Raw genomic sequence first — 17,061 nt, 5'->3', positions numbered from 1 at the left:
TATTTTATATTAAACAGTCACAAATAGCTTAATGATCAATAACCGTCTTTTAGTACCTACCAGGATGTTCAAACACGGCAGATACCTTCTGCTGTGGTCGCATATCTTTTTCTCTTTCACTCGAGCAGATGACAACAATGTGCATTTCGATTTTTGATAACTATTACAGAGTAGCAGAGTGGTACTTTTATCTTCATTTCAATGGATGTTCGCAAGTGTCAGGATTGAAGCAATCAGATTTATTTTAATACTTTTCTGAGAGTTTATTTTATTTAATAATGTTATTTTACATGTGGTGTACACTGCCACTAAAGTTATGTTTCCCCCTCTAAAAAGCGTATGGCAGAATACGCCCCTAATGCTGTCTCAGAAGTTGGTTGTGTTGCTACTGTGTTGTGACCTCGTTGTGCTAGGCCAACACAAAGGCCTGGTAGCTTCCACATGACTTTGAAGCTGTTCTGTTTAAAGTCAACTTTACTTATGCTTTTGTAAATCAGAGTATCCCAGTGCAGTTATCGGAAGTAAACATTACCATAAGCAAGAAAAGTTAATATGACAAAAGTGTGTTTGTTTTATGACAAGAGCAGAGAGAGGGTTCAAAGTACCTACACAAGAACAAAGTCCACATCATCATCATCATCATCATCATCATCATCATCATCAACAACAACACACCAGGGAGAGACTGAGAGGAAAAGGATTAAATTAGACAAATCGGAGTGACACATTCACTCTAATGCTGGGTTGGAGAGTTAACAGAACTCAGTAGCTCATCCACTCTTGACTTTTAATGACAAATCCAGCAACAATTCCAGCAACAAATCAATAATGGACTCACGTAACAAATCAAGCACTACTTGAGCAACGAATCGGCGAAGGACTCCAGCAACGACTTAAACAAAGACGCAAGCAAAGAATCAAGCAACAACTCAAGAAAAGACTCAATCAATGATTTAAACAACTCAAGAAAGAATACGAGCAACAACTGAAGCACCAAATACAGCAAAATTTGAACATAGACTAAAGCAACATTGTGACGCCAGTTTCCAGCACTTCTTGTGAGTATGTCTTTTTAAACAACAATTCAACAAGAAACAAGTGAAGCAAAATTTGGAATATTGTAAGGGTGACGTGTTACACTAAGGGTCTGATCTGATTTACTATGATCCAAACACCACACTAAATAGCGTGTGCAATCTACAAAATAGCATGTACGATTAGTGGGGGTGTTGTGTGCAATTTACCAACGCTGTGTGTGCAATTTTAAAGTGTTGCAGACTACTTATAAGTTATCATGCTCCTATATGTGGCATTTCTTTGGTTTTAAACATACAAAAGACATGTACTACGTTTTATGGACATTTTAGAAGCAGTCCTGCATTGCATGTATAATAAAACTACTTTTTTCTGTAATTAACGAAGGTGCGCTCATTGGTGACAGGCTGAAATTAAAGGATACAAAAACAAGCACACTTAAAGGTTTTTTCATGTAAGAAATATTTTAATGATATAAATTCTTGGAAATATTTGAGTAAATAAAACCCCGGAAGACAAAATCCTTTGTTTTCATGGCGTTCAACCATTTCAGGTCCGATAACAGGATTTAAAGAAAGGAGAGTTGAGCCGAGCTCAAGAAGGAGTCTTTTCATTGGTTGACGCGTTATATAGTGAAGTAAACTTCCATCCATTCATTTTCTACCGCTTATTCCCTTTGGGGTCGCAGGGGGCGTTGGTGCTTATCTCAGCTTGTTTTCAGTAAAGTACAGCTGCCGAACACCCACCTGGAAAGATTGCAATACTTGCGCTTGCTGTTAGAGCATATACTGTCAAAAAAAAGCAACAGAGGAAATCAGAGGAAGAAAAGAACAATGCTGTATGTCTAAAAAACCAAAGAGCCAAAACTCTAATAAATATTGGTCCGGTGTATTCAAAATGGAGGGCAGTGCCGGCCAGTCTTGGACTAACTTTGGACGCGCAAGTGGTTGTTTTCCTTCTAACCAGGTAATCTAATGTTCAAATTTCCTATATTTTGTGTATCATTTTTGTGTGGCAACGTGTGTTACCGATAGTCTCCAACAAAATATGAACTAGGGGATCCTTCGATGGGACTTTAGACTGTCAACAACCTATGCGTGTGCACGTACAGCCGTGCACGATTGTATGCACTTCCAGAGAGGGAGGAGAATGCGAGGGACTATCCTAGCGAGCTGTGCAGAGTGGGGAGCGAGATTTACCGTTTGAATTCTGCCTGGTGACGAAAGATTCAAGTATCCCAGCTTTAACGCGATCCGCTTTGCACACGTTGAGGAGATCAGCTAACCTTGAGTAAGTCAGGCCCCAACACTTCTATGAAAATAAATCATAATTTTGAGGAAAGAGTGAATGGTCATAAATCAAATTGCATTTTTCTGGAGATACAAGTCATAGTACTGTGATACAGCTGCGTAATCTTAACAAATGACAATGGAAAACACAATTTATTAATATTTGTTTAAATTTTGCTTAAATGGTCAGATTTTATTTAGAAAAAAAATACTTTATTATTTTCCCCATCTCATAACATTTTTCACTCCCTGCTTAACCTAAAACCAATGAAGAAAAGAGGTTCCCGAGGAGATGGGGGGGAGTGGGGTGAACCAGTGTGTTGTTTTCTTTAATAATGTTAATAGCCAGGAAAGTGCCATTGAGACTCAGAATCTCTTTTGCAATATTTAAACACCAAAAATGTTTGGCACTGGAGAGCGAGGCGGGTGAAGTGTCTTGCTCAAGGATACAACCATGGCTGGATACGATTATGAAGCTGGAACCCTCAAGTTGCTGGCACAGCCACTCTACCATCTGAGCCACGGCACCCCTTACATCGCTATGCTTGATGTACTTATGAAAATCCATCCGTCTATCCATTTCCTACCGCTTGGTGTGGCAGGGGCGCCGGAGCTGCATTTTGGAGGAAGGCAGGCTACACCCTGGAGAAGTCGCCACCTCATCGCAGGGCTAACACAGACAACATTCACAATCACATTCACCCACTTAGTTAGTGTTGCCAATCAATCTATATTTAGGTGCATGTTTTTGGAGCTGGGAGGAAGCCGGAGTACCTTGAGGGAACCCACACAGTCACAGGGACAACATGCAAACTCCACATAGAAAGACCCAGAGCCCGAGGATTTAACCCAGGACATTCGTACTGTGAAGCACACGCGCTAACAACTGTACCACTGTGCTGACTACTTATAATAACTATACACAAATTATAGTATTTATAGTCGCGGTGGAGTGTGGAGCGGAAAATACTGTAACTGAGAAGCACTGGGTTATAGTTTTAATCTTTATCGTTTCACATTCTGCAGGGGCGGTATGGAAATTCTGAGCGGTCCGTGGGCCGGTCTGACTCTGCTGCTAAGACAGACAATGACAAAGTCTGAAGCAGAGACAGACAGCTGTCTGCCATTTTGGCTGCCAGGTCTGCTCCTGTTCCTGTCAGTCTTTGTTCTGCTGTTACAACTGACGGTCTACCTTCACTGGAAGTTGGGCCAGGGTATGCAAGCATGCAATTAACTTTTATTTATTAATTATTTTCCATACTTGCCATGCCATATGTTTGCAAAACCTATATAGGTACAGTAGGAAAGAGAGGGCTCTCTCCATCCAGAGCCATTAATACGCCACAAGAAATAAATTTATTATTTGCATAAAATGTACCCAGAACACGGGATTATTATACAGGATATTGAGCAAAAAGGGTGTCCCGGCAGTATATGAAACACTCTTCTCTGAAAACAGCCACCAATACATGAATGTTTTTTAAAAATCAAAAAAACATTTAAATACATACTAGCCTTACACAGATTGATTGACAGCGATTGCTTATGGTGATTGATGACTTTAACTTATTATACCATGTTTTAATGTTGAGTTGAGTTGATCACCTACCGCACCTTTTTGTGTGCTGTTTACATTTTGTTATTGTATTCCATTGTTATTATTTTGTGTGAAGCACTTTGTGACTTACATTAGTGGAAAATTCTTTAGAAAGAAAATCTTACTTACCAAAGATTTAGGACATCAACCGGAAGTGAAAAGTGTTGATTTCCTCCATCTAAATATTGAAGGGAGGAAGAAATCAATAAAAAGCTATCGAAAAACAGCTAATATAAAACCTGGCAACTTTTTTGAGGCTAAACCAAGTTCCTATATGAGTACAATTATGTGAACCAAGTTTTTTATTTATTGTGTTTTATACTAATAAATTGTACTCCCGGAAGTGAAAAATGTTGCTTTCCGCCATCTAAATAGTGAGGGGAAAAAAATCAATTAACAGCTATCGAAAAAAGCGTGTATAAAACCCCAGAACCTCTTATGAGGATAAACCAAGTTTCTCTATAAGTACAATTATGTATGTGTTATTAGTAATAAATTGTAAAGTGCTATCGTCAGCTAGCCAATACAGGCTAACAAAGGTTGGTTGGCTCTGACACAAAACAATACTTTAATGCAGTAAAAGGTGGACAATATGTAAGGGATATATAGCAACTTTAAAGTGATATAGTGTGTCAAAATTAACTTACATTCTGTTTGTAGCTCAGGTGGGCGTCGATTGATATGCGACCGCCAAATTTGATAAACCATCCATTATTTGCATTTTGTAAAAACTGTTATACTTCTTGTATTAGGACTCGCGCATGCGCAGAAATGTAACTCCCGCCTAATTAACTCGACGTTAAATGTTTTAAAGAACTGACACACAATATAAGTGACCCTGGTGTAAGTTTAGGACAGTTTATACACACATTGTTGGTTTGCTTTTGTCCTAAATATATATTGACTCTTTTTGCTGTGTCCACAGTGGAGGCTGACTTAACTGCGTTGTCACATAACCACAGCGCCATCTTCAGGCCGATCCAGCAAAGTGCACACCCGAGAAGGAGGAGCGTTGGCTAACATCAAGTTTGGCATCATTTTGCAAATTGACACTTTAGTGCCGAATATTCGGACACGTTTGACTGTTTCATCATAAGATGAAAAGAAATGACACGACAAGAGTAGTACAACCCTTTATTGAAAGTGTTACACAGGGAAAGAGTTGCTTTTTGTAATACAGGACAATTAAATGTCTAGAAAGAAACCGAGTGTGGACACAAGTGGCCTACTGTGGAGCAGTGGGGCAGCTGGTGGACTTTCAGAACATTCTCATGTTTTCTTGCAAGTGTGAAAATACAAAACAATGCTGCAAGCTGGTTTTGATTGTTGACAACAAATTGCAGTTTACAGATGATTTTTTTTTTAAAGGCAGCATTTGTGACTGCAGAGCTGCCTTGATTTGAAACATTCTGGTAAATTCACACGTACATTTACCAGGACCACCAGGAAAGCTTTGGATAGGCAGCCCCACTACTCCTAATTTCTAAAAGACAGCTACAAGCTTGTGAATGGTGTTCATTAGAAAACAAACATCAAAGAGAAAATCTTAGTTTTACAGAAGAATAGACTGGGCAAAATATCTCTACAGCATGTGACGTATTATACAACATGTTTTCTTATTTATTTGAAAAATATTCTTTGCCAGAAGATCAAAGTGGAATGTCATTGCAATGCCAATGTTGAATACAGAAACAATAAGAACACACTTGGGGTTCAAAAAATTATATTTAAAAGTGTACTCAAACAAATCCAATTCAAATGTTTTTACTCCAGTCAAGACAGGACAGTGTGGCTCAATCTATAGACACGGAATGTTATGTCGTTTTTTTTTTTTTAATTTTCATATTTATCTTAGTGTTAATCACGATTATGTGCATCTTTCACCCTTTCAATGCTGCGTTCACAGCCCCTTGCTGTCTGTAAAAAGGAGCACCGTCAAACCTAAAACAGGCAATTTTTTTTTTAAATGACATCACAATTACAAAACTTTAATTTAGCCAAGCACGAAATATGACTTTAGTCTAGACAAACGGTACCAGTGGTGATGATGTGATCGATACATGTTTAAATTATTGTTTTCCTTTTTACGTTCAGTATATTAAATAGCTTTACCTTGACATGTTTCAAATGTCAACTGGTGTCTTCTCATACCAGACAATATTTGCATTTCAAAGAGAGATTTTCTGGAAAGGAAGGGACAATTCTAAGGGTGAAATTGGAGCATTGAGTATTGTCAGATTGATTCGATACGATATCAACAGGAATCCTAAATACTTTGATTATTTAATACTGTGAAATGTTAAAAAAAATGTTTGCTATAGTGACATTAGTCAAACAACAATGAAAGGTAGGTATGAAAAACTCATTTATTTAATATTGATCATCTGAAATGGACGTATGCTTTCTCTAGGTTGAAGTGTAGTGATATTTTGACACCCAGTGGTCACAGTAATTCATTAAATGAAGGTCCTGATGCAGTAAATTGAATGATGCAGACACATTTGTTACTAGATACTTTCTAATACACTTTTGTGTGAGTAATATGTAAGTACAATTATTTGATACTTGTTTATATTGACAAATGTGCTCTTTTAGACTGTAATATTGTTCAATTAAGGACACTTATTACATATGTCTAGCTTGTGTGGTATTGTGTGCTTAGCTGTTGTGTAGCTGCTAGGTCCTAGCAGCCTGTAGCCTACCATGTTTACCTTTTGTAAATGACTTGACTAAAATACAAGAAAAGAACAACCTTGTGTGCTTATTGTAAGACATTTAGATGTAAACTGTAAACAAGTAAACACGCTGCAGGACTGCTTGTATCAAAGATTGTACCACGCAGTTATGCAAGCCCATATACTCCTATACTTGTTTTTTGCTGGTACCTCAGCGATATTCAATTTCAATAATGGATAAGCACCAGCTCCCCCAAAAAAGGGAATAAGCGGTAGAAATGGATGGATGGATGGATCGGGACACCCCTAGAAAATGTTTCCACCTTCCAATAATTTCCACCAGAAAGACCAGATTTTCCCCCGATCAATGTTGAAATGCAAATATGAACGACTGTCCACTGTAAAGTACTTGCCAATATTACCATTTGTAAATGAGAGAAAAGACGGGAGAGAAAGAAGAGGACAAAACTGCCATAGAAAAAGTTAAAAGGTAGTGTCTGTCATAAGTGTCACCTTAGCACCGTGACATGTCACTTATCAGCTGTACTTTAGTGGTGTGAAATATTTAAGAAATTAAAAATTTACTCAATAAGAAAACAAAATGAGCCATTGTGTTCTCTACACATCCTGTCACATTCACCTCACCTCCATGTTGTCTTTTCATATCAACTTCAGCATTTTGTGTCTGTGTAAAAACACCGGTAGGGTTCAAACAGTGAGAAAAAGCCACCTCGCAAACAATTAACTCTCCTAAATAAAAATGTGCTCCCTTGCCTGTCTTTATAGGAACAGGAACTACACATACCATTTGTAGCGTCAAATCATGCCCATTTAGTACAAAAACCTAGTTTGAAATGCTGTGAACACACGAGGAATGTAGAAGAAGAGCAGAAGAACGAAAAGAGAAGCTTGAGGAATGAGTGGTTGGTACCGTTAGTGAGTGATAATGGTTGTTTGGCTGGTACTGTACTGTACTGTACATTTGACTGCAGTATCGTCACAAGGAGGAAGGATGCTAAGAGCAAAGCAACACGTCTGAAGATGGCGCTACATGACAGCGTGTGGGAACAATGATGGTAATCATTTATCTTGCTTATTCAGCTTGTACATGAGTATTGTCTCTTTTGGTAAACACTTTAAAAACACTATAAATGTTAGCTAACAAGTGTTTTTCCCGCTCCCTCTGCGTGTTGTCATTATTTGATTTTTTTTTAGAGACACCGACGTCTTGGAGGAGGCGCGCTCTCTCTCTCTCTCTCTCTCGCTTTTGTCATGATGATGATGATGATGATGGTCGTCCTTCAGGATGGGCTCTTCAGCTCTGCATGTCAGGAGAAAGGAGAGGGAAAGAGCTGCAATTAGCATCCGTGAATAGATAACCTTGCCTGTGCATACATATTGACCACGCCCCCTTATCATTGGAATAAGCCTCAAACCATCAACAACACAGTGCAACCTCAACGCTACAATATTTCTAAGACAATTATTTGGGCGTGGAAACCGTTTCCCATCCCTACATAATGGAAATGGAAATAATGTGTTACAGGGTCAAACTGTGGCCATGGTAACCTTTATTTACAATTCAGGCAACCTCTTAAGTCTTATTTTCACAACTGAAATGGTAATACCCATGTAAAATAAGGAGTATCCATCACTGTAAAGTCACACAAGTGTAAAGAGAAGTGAACCACAGATACCAGTCAAACTTTGATACAATTCAAACACTATTTTCTTCTCTTAACACATGAATGTCTGCTTAAAAAAAAAGCTGAAGAAAAGTAAAAACGCAGACACTGCGTTATTTCTGAACTCGTCAAGTCATGTGTGACAATTTCCCTACTTTGGAAGCCTAATTTTCCCCCCCAAAAACACAAAAGTTGTAACACCCAAGGGCCTTTAAGCTTTAATATTATATTAGCTACGATAGAATTATATATGAATATAATTATATGGATCCATGGGCGTGTGTTTTTGGGAAAATTATCCAAATCAAAGAATGACTTCATCGATCAAAATTAATGAATTACAAATGATAGCAGCACAGCATGCAGAGTGAAAAACAGAAAAAAAATACAGTTACAATTAAAACCTTTGAAAATACTTAGAGGTTCCATTGTAATGGTGTATTAGATTTTCTAATATTATTATTGATGTTAATGATGCAAATTATTGTTAGTATTATTATTAATGTTTTTTTATGCTGCTAATATTGCCAAATACTACAAACCCCGTTTCCATATGAGTTGGGAAATTGTCTTAGATGTAAATATAAACGGAATACAATGATTTGCAAATCCTTTTCAACCCATATTGAGTTGAATGCACTACAAAGACAAGATATTTGATGTTCAAACTCAAAACCCTTTTTTTTTTTGCAAATAATAATTACCTTAGAATTTCATGGCTGCAACATGTGCCAAAGTAGTTGGGAAAGGGCATGTTCACCACTGTGTTACATCACTTTTTCTTTTAACAACACTCAATAAACGTTTGGGAACTGAAGAAACTAATTGTTGAAGCTTTGAAAGTGGAATTCTTTCTCGTTCTTGTTTTATGTATAGAGCTTTAGTCGTTCAACAGTACGTGGTCTCCGCTGTCGTATTTTACGCTTCATAATACGCCACACATTTTCGATGGGGGACAGGTCTGGACTGCAGGCGGGCCAGGAAACGAAACCACGCTGTTGTAACACGTGGCTTGGCATTGTCTTGCTCAAATAAACAGGGACGTCCATGATAACGTTGCTTGGATGACAACATATGTTGCTCCAAAACCTTTATGGACCATTCAGCATTAATGGTGCCTTCACAGATGTGTAAGTTACCCATGCCTTGGGCACTAATGCTCACCCATACCATCACAGATGCTGGCTTTTGAACTTTGCGCCTATAACAATCCGGATGGTTATTTTCCTCTTTGTTCCGGAGGACACCACATCCACAGTTTCCAAATATAATTTGAAATGTGGAATCGTCAGACCACAGAACACTTTTCCACTTTGCATCAGTCCATCTTAGATGAGCTCGGGCCCAGAGAAGCCAGCGGCGTTCCTTGGTGTTGTTGATAAATGGGTTTTGCTTTGCATAGCAGAGTTTTAACGTGCACTTACAGATGTAGCAACCAACTGTAGTTACTGACAGTGGTTTTATGAAGTGTTCCTGAGCCCTTGCGGTGATATCCTTTGCACACTGATGTCGGTTTTTGATGCAATACCGCCTGAGAGATCAAAGGTCCGTAATATCATCGCTTACGTGCAGTGATTTCTCCAAATTCTCTGAACCTTTTGATGATTTTACGGGCCGTAGATGGTAAAATCCCTGAATTCCTTGTAATTGCTCATTGAGAAATGTTGTTCTAAAACCGTTCAACAATTTGCTTCCAAAGTGGTGAACCTTGCCCTATCCTTGTTTGTGAATTACTTAGCATTTCATGGAAGCTGCTTTTATACCCAATCATGGCACCCACCTGTTCCCAATTAGCCTGCAGACCTGTGGGATGTTCCAAATAAGTGTTTGATTAGCATTCCTCAAAATTATCAGTATTTATTGCCACCTTTCCCAACTTCTTTGTAACGTGTTGCTGGCATCAAATTGTAAAGTTAATGATTAATATTAAATATGTTGTCTTTGTAGAATATTCAACTGAATATGGATTGAAAATTATTTGCAAATCATTCTATTCCGTTTATATTTACATGTAACACAATTTCCCAACTCATATGGAAACGGGGTTTGTAGTATAGGTAAAAAACTTACTAGTTTATTATTGTTTATGTTAACATTAGCAAAGATTATTAGTGTTGAGGTTAAAGGTGCCATATGTAATAACTGCAATCACGGTCAGAATTGTGTAATCCTCTCTCTCTCTCTGACTGATGTTGCCAGATATGCAGCCGTTTCCAGCTCAATAGACTGGGCAAGGAACTTCAAACTTTCACCTTCTCTTACTCGGGGTTGAGGTGCAGGCACCATAATAGCTGACCAGACAAGCGTTTTGTCAATAACAAATCTCTAACCTACACATTTTACATAGAATTTAGGTTATTTTCAGGAAGAAGTATGTCATGCCTGCGTACAATATCACAACAAATGGCAATCATATGGTTATTGTTAGTACCATCAGAAAACAAAGACTAAAACTACAACCAACGCTAGCAATGGTTATAATGGGGAAAAAAGTAGAGCATGCTTAGCAGCCTAATGTACGGCCTAAACTAAAGAGACATTTTACCAAGGTATGCCTATAGGCTATACAAATGAAGAATTACCTAATCATGTGATTTGGCTGTCTCTATACGTTTCACATTGCCATGATGACAGCCGTGCTAATGTTGGAACCCATTTCCTCAGCGTATCAGCATATTGAGAACGAAATAGGCACTGACACTACCCATATCCACATAGGTTTTATTTGTTGAAAATATATATTTGCCCTGTCAGTTCAAATACACATTGACATACAGACTAACGGGCATATATTTCCCCCGTTAGCCTAAATGTTGATGTTAACATGCTAAACATTGTACTAGGAGCGAAGCACCATCACACAAACTTACTAACCTTGTTAGAAAAGATCATAGACTGTATTGGACAATATAGTTTACATACAAAATGTCCATTTCCATGTATTACAAGTAATAAGAAAACATAAATGCCTGACTTGCCTTTCAAGGAGGAAATTACTAAGTTTGGCGTCAGATGAAAAAATCTTATCCTCCTTCAATTGTCTCCATCTTTTGAAGGCATCTTCGATACAAATCCTAACTTTGTTTCTGGTTTTGACATGAATAAATTGGGAATCAAACGACGCCTTTTCGATTTACTAAGATCTGACATGTTTAGTATCTTTACCAGTGGCAGTACCCAGACGAAGATGGCGGTGCATAACTGGCAACCTGGATGTGTGACACTCACGGACTTTCTAATTGGTCAAACGGTGGATGGCGGGACATCGAAATGAAAACAATAACAAGATTTCGGGGCTGTAAATCTAATTTTGAAATTAGCATATTCCGGCTGAACTACTGTTATCAGTTTAAGAAATATTAGAAACTAACATTTTTTATTATTGCATTTTGACATATCAGGGTCATTTAATGATGACTTGACATGAAATTATTACATGTGGCTCCTTTAATGATGCTAACATTAGCAAAAACGTACTATTACTTTAATTCACATTAATGATGCTAATATTACCAAATACCAGTACTGTATTACTACTGTTGTTTGTTAAGCTAATATTAGCAAATAATTGCTAGTATCATTATTGATGTTAATGATGATAATATTTGCCAAGGCTTACTATGTAATTGATGTTAAAATACTTACTAGCATTATCATTGATGTTGATCCTAACATTAACTAACACTTACGAGTATCATTTTTGATGTTCGTGTTAAAATTAGCAAATATTTACTAGTGTTACTATTGATATTGATGCTAATATTAGCAAAAACTTACTGGTATTATTATTGATGATGCTAATATTAGAAAAGATTTACTAGTATTATCGATGTTGATCCGACTGTAATATTAGCAAACACTAGTATTAAATGATAAATAAATGATAAATGGGTTGTACTTGTATAGCGCTTTTCTACCATCAAGGTACTCAAAGCGCTTTGACACTACTTCCACATTTACTTCCACACACATTCACACACTGATGGAGGGAGCTGCCATGCAAGGCGCTAACCAGCACCCATCAGGAGCAAGGGTGAAGTGTCTTGCTCAGGACACAACGGACGTGACGAGGTTGTTACTAGGAGGGATTGAACCAGGGACCCTAGGGTTGCGCACATCCACTCTTTCACTGCGCCACGCCGTCCCTATTAGAATTTATATTAAATTTGCAAAGACCGACTTGTATTATAATTGATGTTGATGATAATATTAGCAAAGACTTACTAGTAATATTAATGATGATGTAGCTAATATTAGCAAAGACTTACTATTTATGGTTGATATTAATGATGCTAATATTAGCAAAGACTTACTATTATTATTGTTGATAATAATAACGCTAGTATTAGTAAAGTCTTATTATTATTATTGATGTTAATGACACTAAATTGGCCCTAGTGTGTGAATGTTGTCCGTCTATATTGGCCCTGCGATGAGGTGGTGACTTGTCCAGGGTGTACGCCACATTCCGCCCGAGTGCATCTGGGATAGGCTCCAGCAACCCCCGAGACCCAGTGAGGGAAAAGCAGTGGAGGATTGATGGATGGACTCTAATATTAACAAAACTTACTTGCAATATAATCAATTTTCTATATGATGCAACAGTAATAATGGCAAAAGGGACTATCATTATTAATACCTGAGTTGTGTCAATCGTCCTCCTCGGCCAGTTCAGTTTCTTTATGAACCACCACTCTGGTGACAGACATGTCAGGATGTTGCTCTTTGGCCTCCTTAATGGCCTGGGCCAGAGCCTGCAGTGCCAGTAGCCACCAGGGGTGGGAGGCAGCAGCAAGCACAAGCAGGCAGGTTGGTGTGCGAGAGAGGGAGGGAGGTTGTGACAAAACGAAAAATGCAACAGAAGAACATAAAAAATGGAGAAGGAAGCTGGATGATCACAGCGACATGTTTCACATTCACAAGAAAGAAGTAGCAGGAAATTAAAAACCAAGCACATTCCAAACTAAAATATGTTCAAATGTAAGCCACATGTCAGTTCTTACATTTGTTGTTTATTTGTTATGAATGCAACATGAGGACAAAGTAACAAAGTAGTGGAGGGAGATCCATGCTGACTTAAGCATCTGTAACTTTAGCTAAGCTTTTATGAAGAAGCTAAAATGCTGCAAGCTTTATCATGCTAACATCAGCAACATGTTTGTTTTTAAGTTCCTCCAACCTTTGCTAAGTCCAGACTAACTCTTTGATAAGAGTGACGGTGAGGCACTGACCTGGTCGTGGTCGATGTCACAGTCGCCGGTGATGACGATGCGCTTCTCAATCCTCGTCTCTGACAGGCCGCCCTTTAATGTCTGCAACAAGTTCATTCAAATGTTCAAAGGAATTTGAAAAGCTCTTTAGATATAAACGTTTAACATTTTGCAGAGCCTTAAATACAGAGTCAAAACAGTGCTAAAATTGGTGTGCATAAAATGGTAAATGGTAAAAGATCTGTATTCATGTAGCGCTTTGCCTTTATATTATAAATCACATTCTCCCATTCACACATTGATGGCAGACGCTGCCATGCAAGGTTCTCTGCCATCTGAGCCACAACGCCTGTAAAAAGTACTTTGTGGACTCTTTGTACACATCCACTTTGTTTTTCTACACACGACGTTCCTCGGCCAACCTAAGAAAATCATTAGCGTCGAATTACGTCACCTCTAATAGAGATTAGTCTTTGAGAAAATAACCCATTACATAATTTCTTATGAAGTAACTAACGTGTTCAAGAAAATTATAATTAAAAGTGTGATCACATGGTGAGGGAATTAAACTCACGACTAAGAACATCAATAAATGATCGACCTTTTATCATATAAAGTATGTCTGTATAATTCAATATTGCATTACCCTGCAGAGCATGTATCCCCAAAAACTTTTTTCAGTTGAAATAATCTATCTTTAATGAGATCTAGTTTTTAAAAGCTGTATTTAGTGATCAAATGATGAGTTGTACTGTATTTTAATTGTATTTAAATCATTTTTACACAAGTCCAACAGTCAGGAAGGTTAGAATATGAGTTCAATAATCCTCTATAGAGTAAATACTTTTATTTTGTTAAGCTCATATAGGAAAAAAGGAAAATGAGTATGCATTGTGTGATTTTATGCATATTCATTTGTATAAATGAATATGCTGGTTTGTAGGGCTGTGAATCTTTGGGTGTCCCACGATTCGATTCAATATCGATTCTTGGGGTCACGATTCGATAATATATCGATTTTTTCGATTCGATTCACGATTCTTGATTCAAAAACGATATTTTTCCGATTCAAAACGATTCTGTATTCATTCAGTACATAGGATTTCAGCAGGATCTACCCCAGTCTGCTGACATGCTAGCAGAGTAGTAGATTTTTTTATTTTATTTTATTTTATAATGGTAAAGGACAATGTTTTATCAACTGATTGCAATGATGTAAATTTGTTTTAACTATTAAACGAACCAAAAATATGACTTATTTTATCTTTGTGAAAACATTGGACACAGTGTGTTGTCAAGCTTATGAGATGCGATGCAAGTGTAAGCCACTGTGACACTATTGTTCTTTTTTATAATTTTATATAAATGTCTAATGATAATGTCAATGAAGGATTTTTAATCACTGCTATGCTGAAATTATAGCTAATATTGATACATGATACTTTGGACTGGACTCTTGCGACTGTGTTGCATCCATTATGGATTGAACTTTCACAGTATCATGTTAGACCCGCTCGACATCCATTGCTTTCCTCCTCTCCAAGGTTCTCATAGTCATCATTGTCACTGACATCCCACTGGGTGTGAGTTTTCCTTGCCCTTATGTGGGCCTACCGAGGATGTCGTAGTGGTTTGTGTTGTGGTTTGTGCAGCCCTTTGAGACACTAGTGATTTAGGGCTATATAAGTAAACATTGATTGATTGATACTGTTGTTGATAATATTCATTTTTGTTTCACTACTTTTGGCTTGTTCTGTGTCGTGTTTGTGTCTTTATTGCAGTTCTGAGTGTTGCTGGGTCAGGTTTGGTTTTGGAATTGGATTGCATTGTTATGGTATTGCTGTGTATTATTTTGTTGGATTGAATGAAAAAAAAAAATATATATATATATATATATATATATATATATATATATATATATATATATATATATATTTTTTTTTTTTTTTTTTTTTTTATCGATTTTTAAAAAATGAGAATCGATTCTGAATCGCACAACGTATTCGATTCGATTCGTATTCGAATCGATTTTTTCCAACACCCTTACTGGTTTGTATGCGTGTGTGTGTATACCTTGGTAATGTGCGTGGTGGTGGTGGTGCACAGAGACTCTGAGGTGATTGTCTGAGCTGTCATCAACACTCCGGGCTCGCCGTCACCACTTCCATCCAGCTGAAACAAAACAGAAGAGGGAGAGAGATGAATATGTAATTAAATAAACCAAACTTCCCTCATCTAGGTTGTCCTTAACACTTTTTTCCCTGCAGGAGAAAGAATGAATCTTGAGTGACATCACATTATTGACACACTCCAACACACACACACGACAACTGCTGCACCTGTGCGGCTTCGTATGTGATGGTCTTGGTTTCCGTATGTACGATGGGCACTTCCTTGGTGGCTATCTCGCTTTTCTGCGCCGCAAACGTGTCTGATATTGTCACCATTTCTGTCTTTACCACAGGTGGCTGGTAGGGGGCGACAGAGAGAGGGGAGGAGAAAGGGTTAATGCATTAAAACTGGACTTGTTAGGAAAAACAAACAGGGCCACAGAGAGGGCAAATGCACTTCCAGTCAAATATATTAGTATTAGTATTAGTTGTGTTAGCTTAAGGGCAAATTCCATCACTATCAATCGTAGCATTGATCATATTGAAAGAGAAGCGACCGACCATTTCCATGTGCATACATGCACCCAGGAAAACTTGTGCAAAGCAACGTCACGAAACAACACTGAGACGCTTCACAAACGGCATGACTGTGAAGCATTTTTGTTGTCAACATGCAGCGTGCACAAAAACAACACACAACAGTAGGGGTGTCCTGATACAACCTTTTCACTTCCGATACAATACCGATATTGGAACATTGCACATTGGCCAATACCGATACTAATCTAATACGATATCAGCAGGACTCATACAAATTTATTTATTTTGTAGTGTGTAATATTATAAGTGAAATTAGTCAGGTATGAAAACACTTAACATATTCATTATTAACCATCTGTAATGGATGTATGCTGTCTTTAAGTTGAAGTGGATCGGTAATTGATACTTTCTAATACACATCTGCGTTGGAGACTTCGTATGTGTAACTATAATTATTTGATACCTGTTTATATCGACAAATGTGCCGTTTTAGACTTCAATATTGTTCAATTAAGGAGACTTATTACGTGTGTCTAGCTTGTGTGTTATTGTGTGCTTAGCTGTTGTGTAGCTGCTACCGTAGTTCCTAGTAGCCTGTAGCCAACCATGTTTACCTTTGGTAAATGACTTGACTAAAATACAAGAAAAGACCAACCTTGCATGCTTATTGGAGGACATGTAGACGTTAACTGTCAGTCAAGTTTTGCACAAGTAAACTCACTGCAGGACTGCTTGTATCGATATTATATTGGACAGGTTACATAAAAGCCATCCAATACTTTTTCTGAGATTTTAATAATAGATCGGGACACCTCTACACACCAGCATGAAGAACTGTCAGGGGCAAGCACACAAAACATGCTAAGAGCTTTTTCACCACTGACCTACAGTAACAAGCCAATCCACCAACCAGTGAGCA

At 37.8% G+C, this 17,061-nt stretch overlaps 1 protein-coding gene and 1 long non-coding RNA gene across 14 annotated transcripts in view; one reads left to right on the top strand and one right to left on the bottom strand.

Annotated features, from left to right (window-relative positions):
- Window positions 1-665: 665 nt before the first annotated feature.
- LOC133553248 (uncharacterized) lies at window positions 666-7,422 on the top strand. The gene is made up of 3 exons (XR_009806882.1): window positions 666-1,058; window positions 3,351-3,538; window positions 4,847-7,422. It is a non-coding gene; the product is annotated as an uncharacterized LOC133553248 (long non-coding RNA).
- Window positions 5,042-17,061, bottom strand: part of epb41l2 (erythrocyte membrane protein band 4.1 like 2) — a 99,332-nt gene continuing 87,312 nt past the window's right edge. For 10 of the 13 annotated variants that reach the window (XM_061901218.1, XM_061901215.1, XM_061901227.1 and 7 more), the window contains 5 exons: window positions 15,831-15,959; window positions 15,565-15,663; window positions 13,513-13,593; window positions 12,921-13,035; window positions 5,042-7,917 (listed from right to left, as the gene is read on the bottom strand). In XM_061901218.1, the coding sequence (XP_061757202.1) occupies window positions 12,931-13,035; window positions 13,513-13,593; window positions 15,565-15,663; window positions 15,831-15,959 (414 nt within the window). In that variant the 3' untranslated portion in view covers window positions 5,042-7,917; window positions 12,921-12,930. Of the gene's footprint in view, window positions 7,918-12,920; window positions 13,036-13,512; window positions 13,594-15,564; window positions 15,753-15,830; window positions 15,960-17,061 lie in introns of those variants that run through there. The other 3 variants (XM_061901221.1, XM_061901229.1, XM_061901223.1) reach the window with 3 other exon arrangements.

This window comes from Nerophis ophidion, linkage group LG05 (assembly GCF_033978795.1).
Source record: "Nerophis ophidion isolate RoL-2023_Sa linkage group LG05, RoL_Noph_v1.0, whole genome shotgun sequence".
NCBI lineage: Eukaryota > Metazoa > Chordata > Actinopteri > Syngnathiformes > Syngnathidae > Nerophis > Nerophis ophidion.
This window is presented reverse-complemented; position numbering and strand designations above follow the sequence as displayed.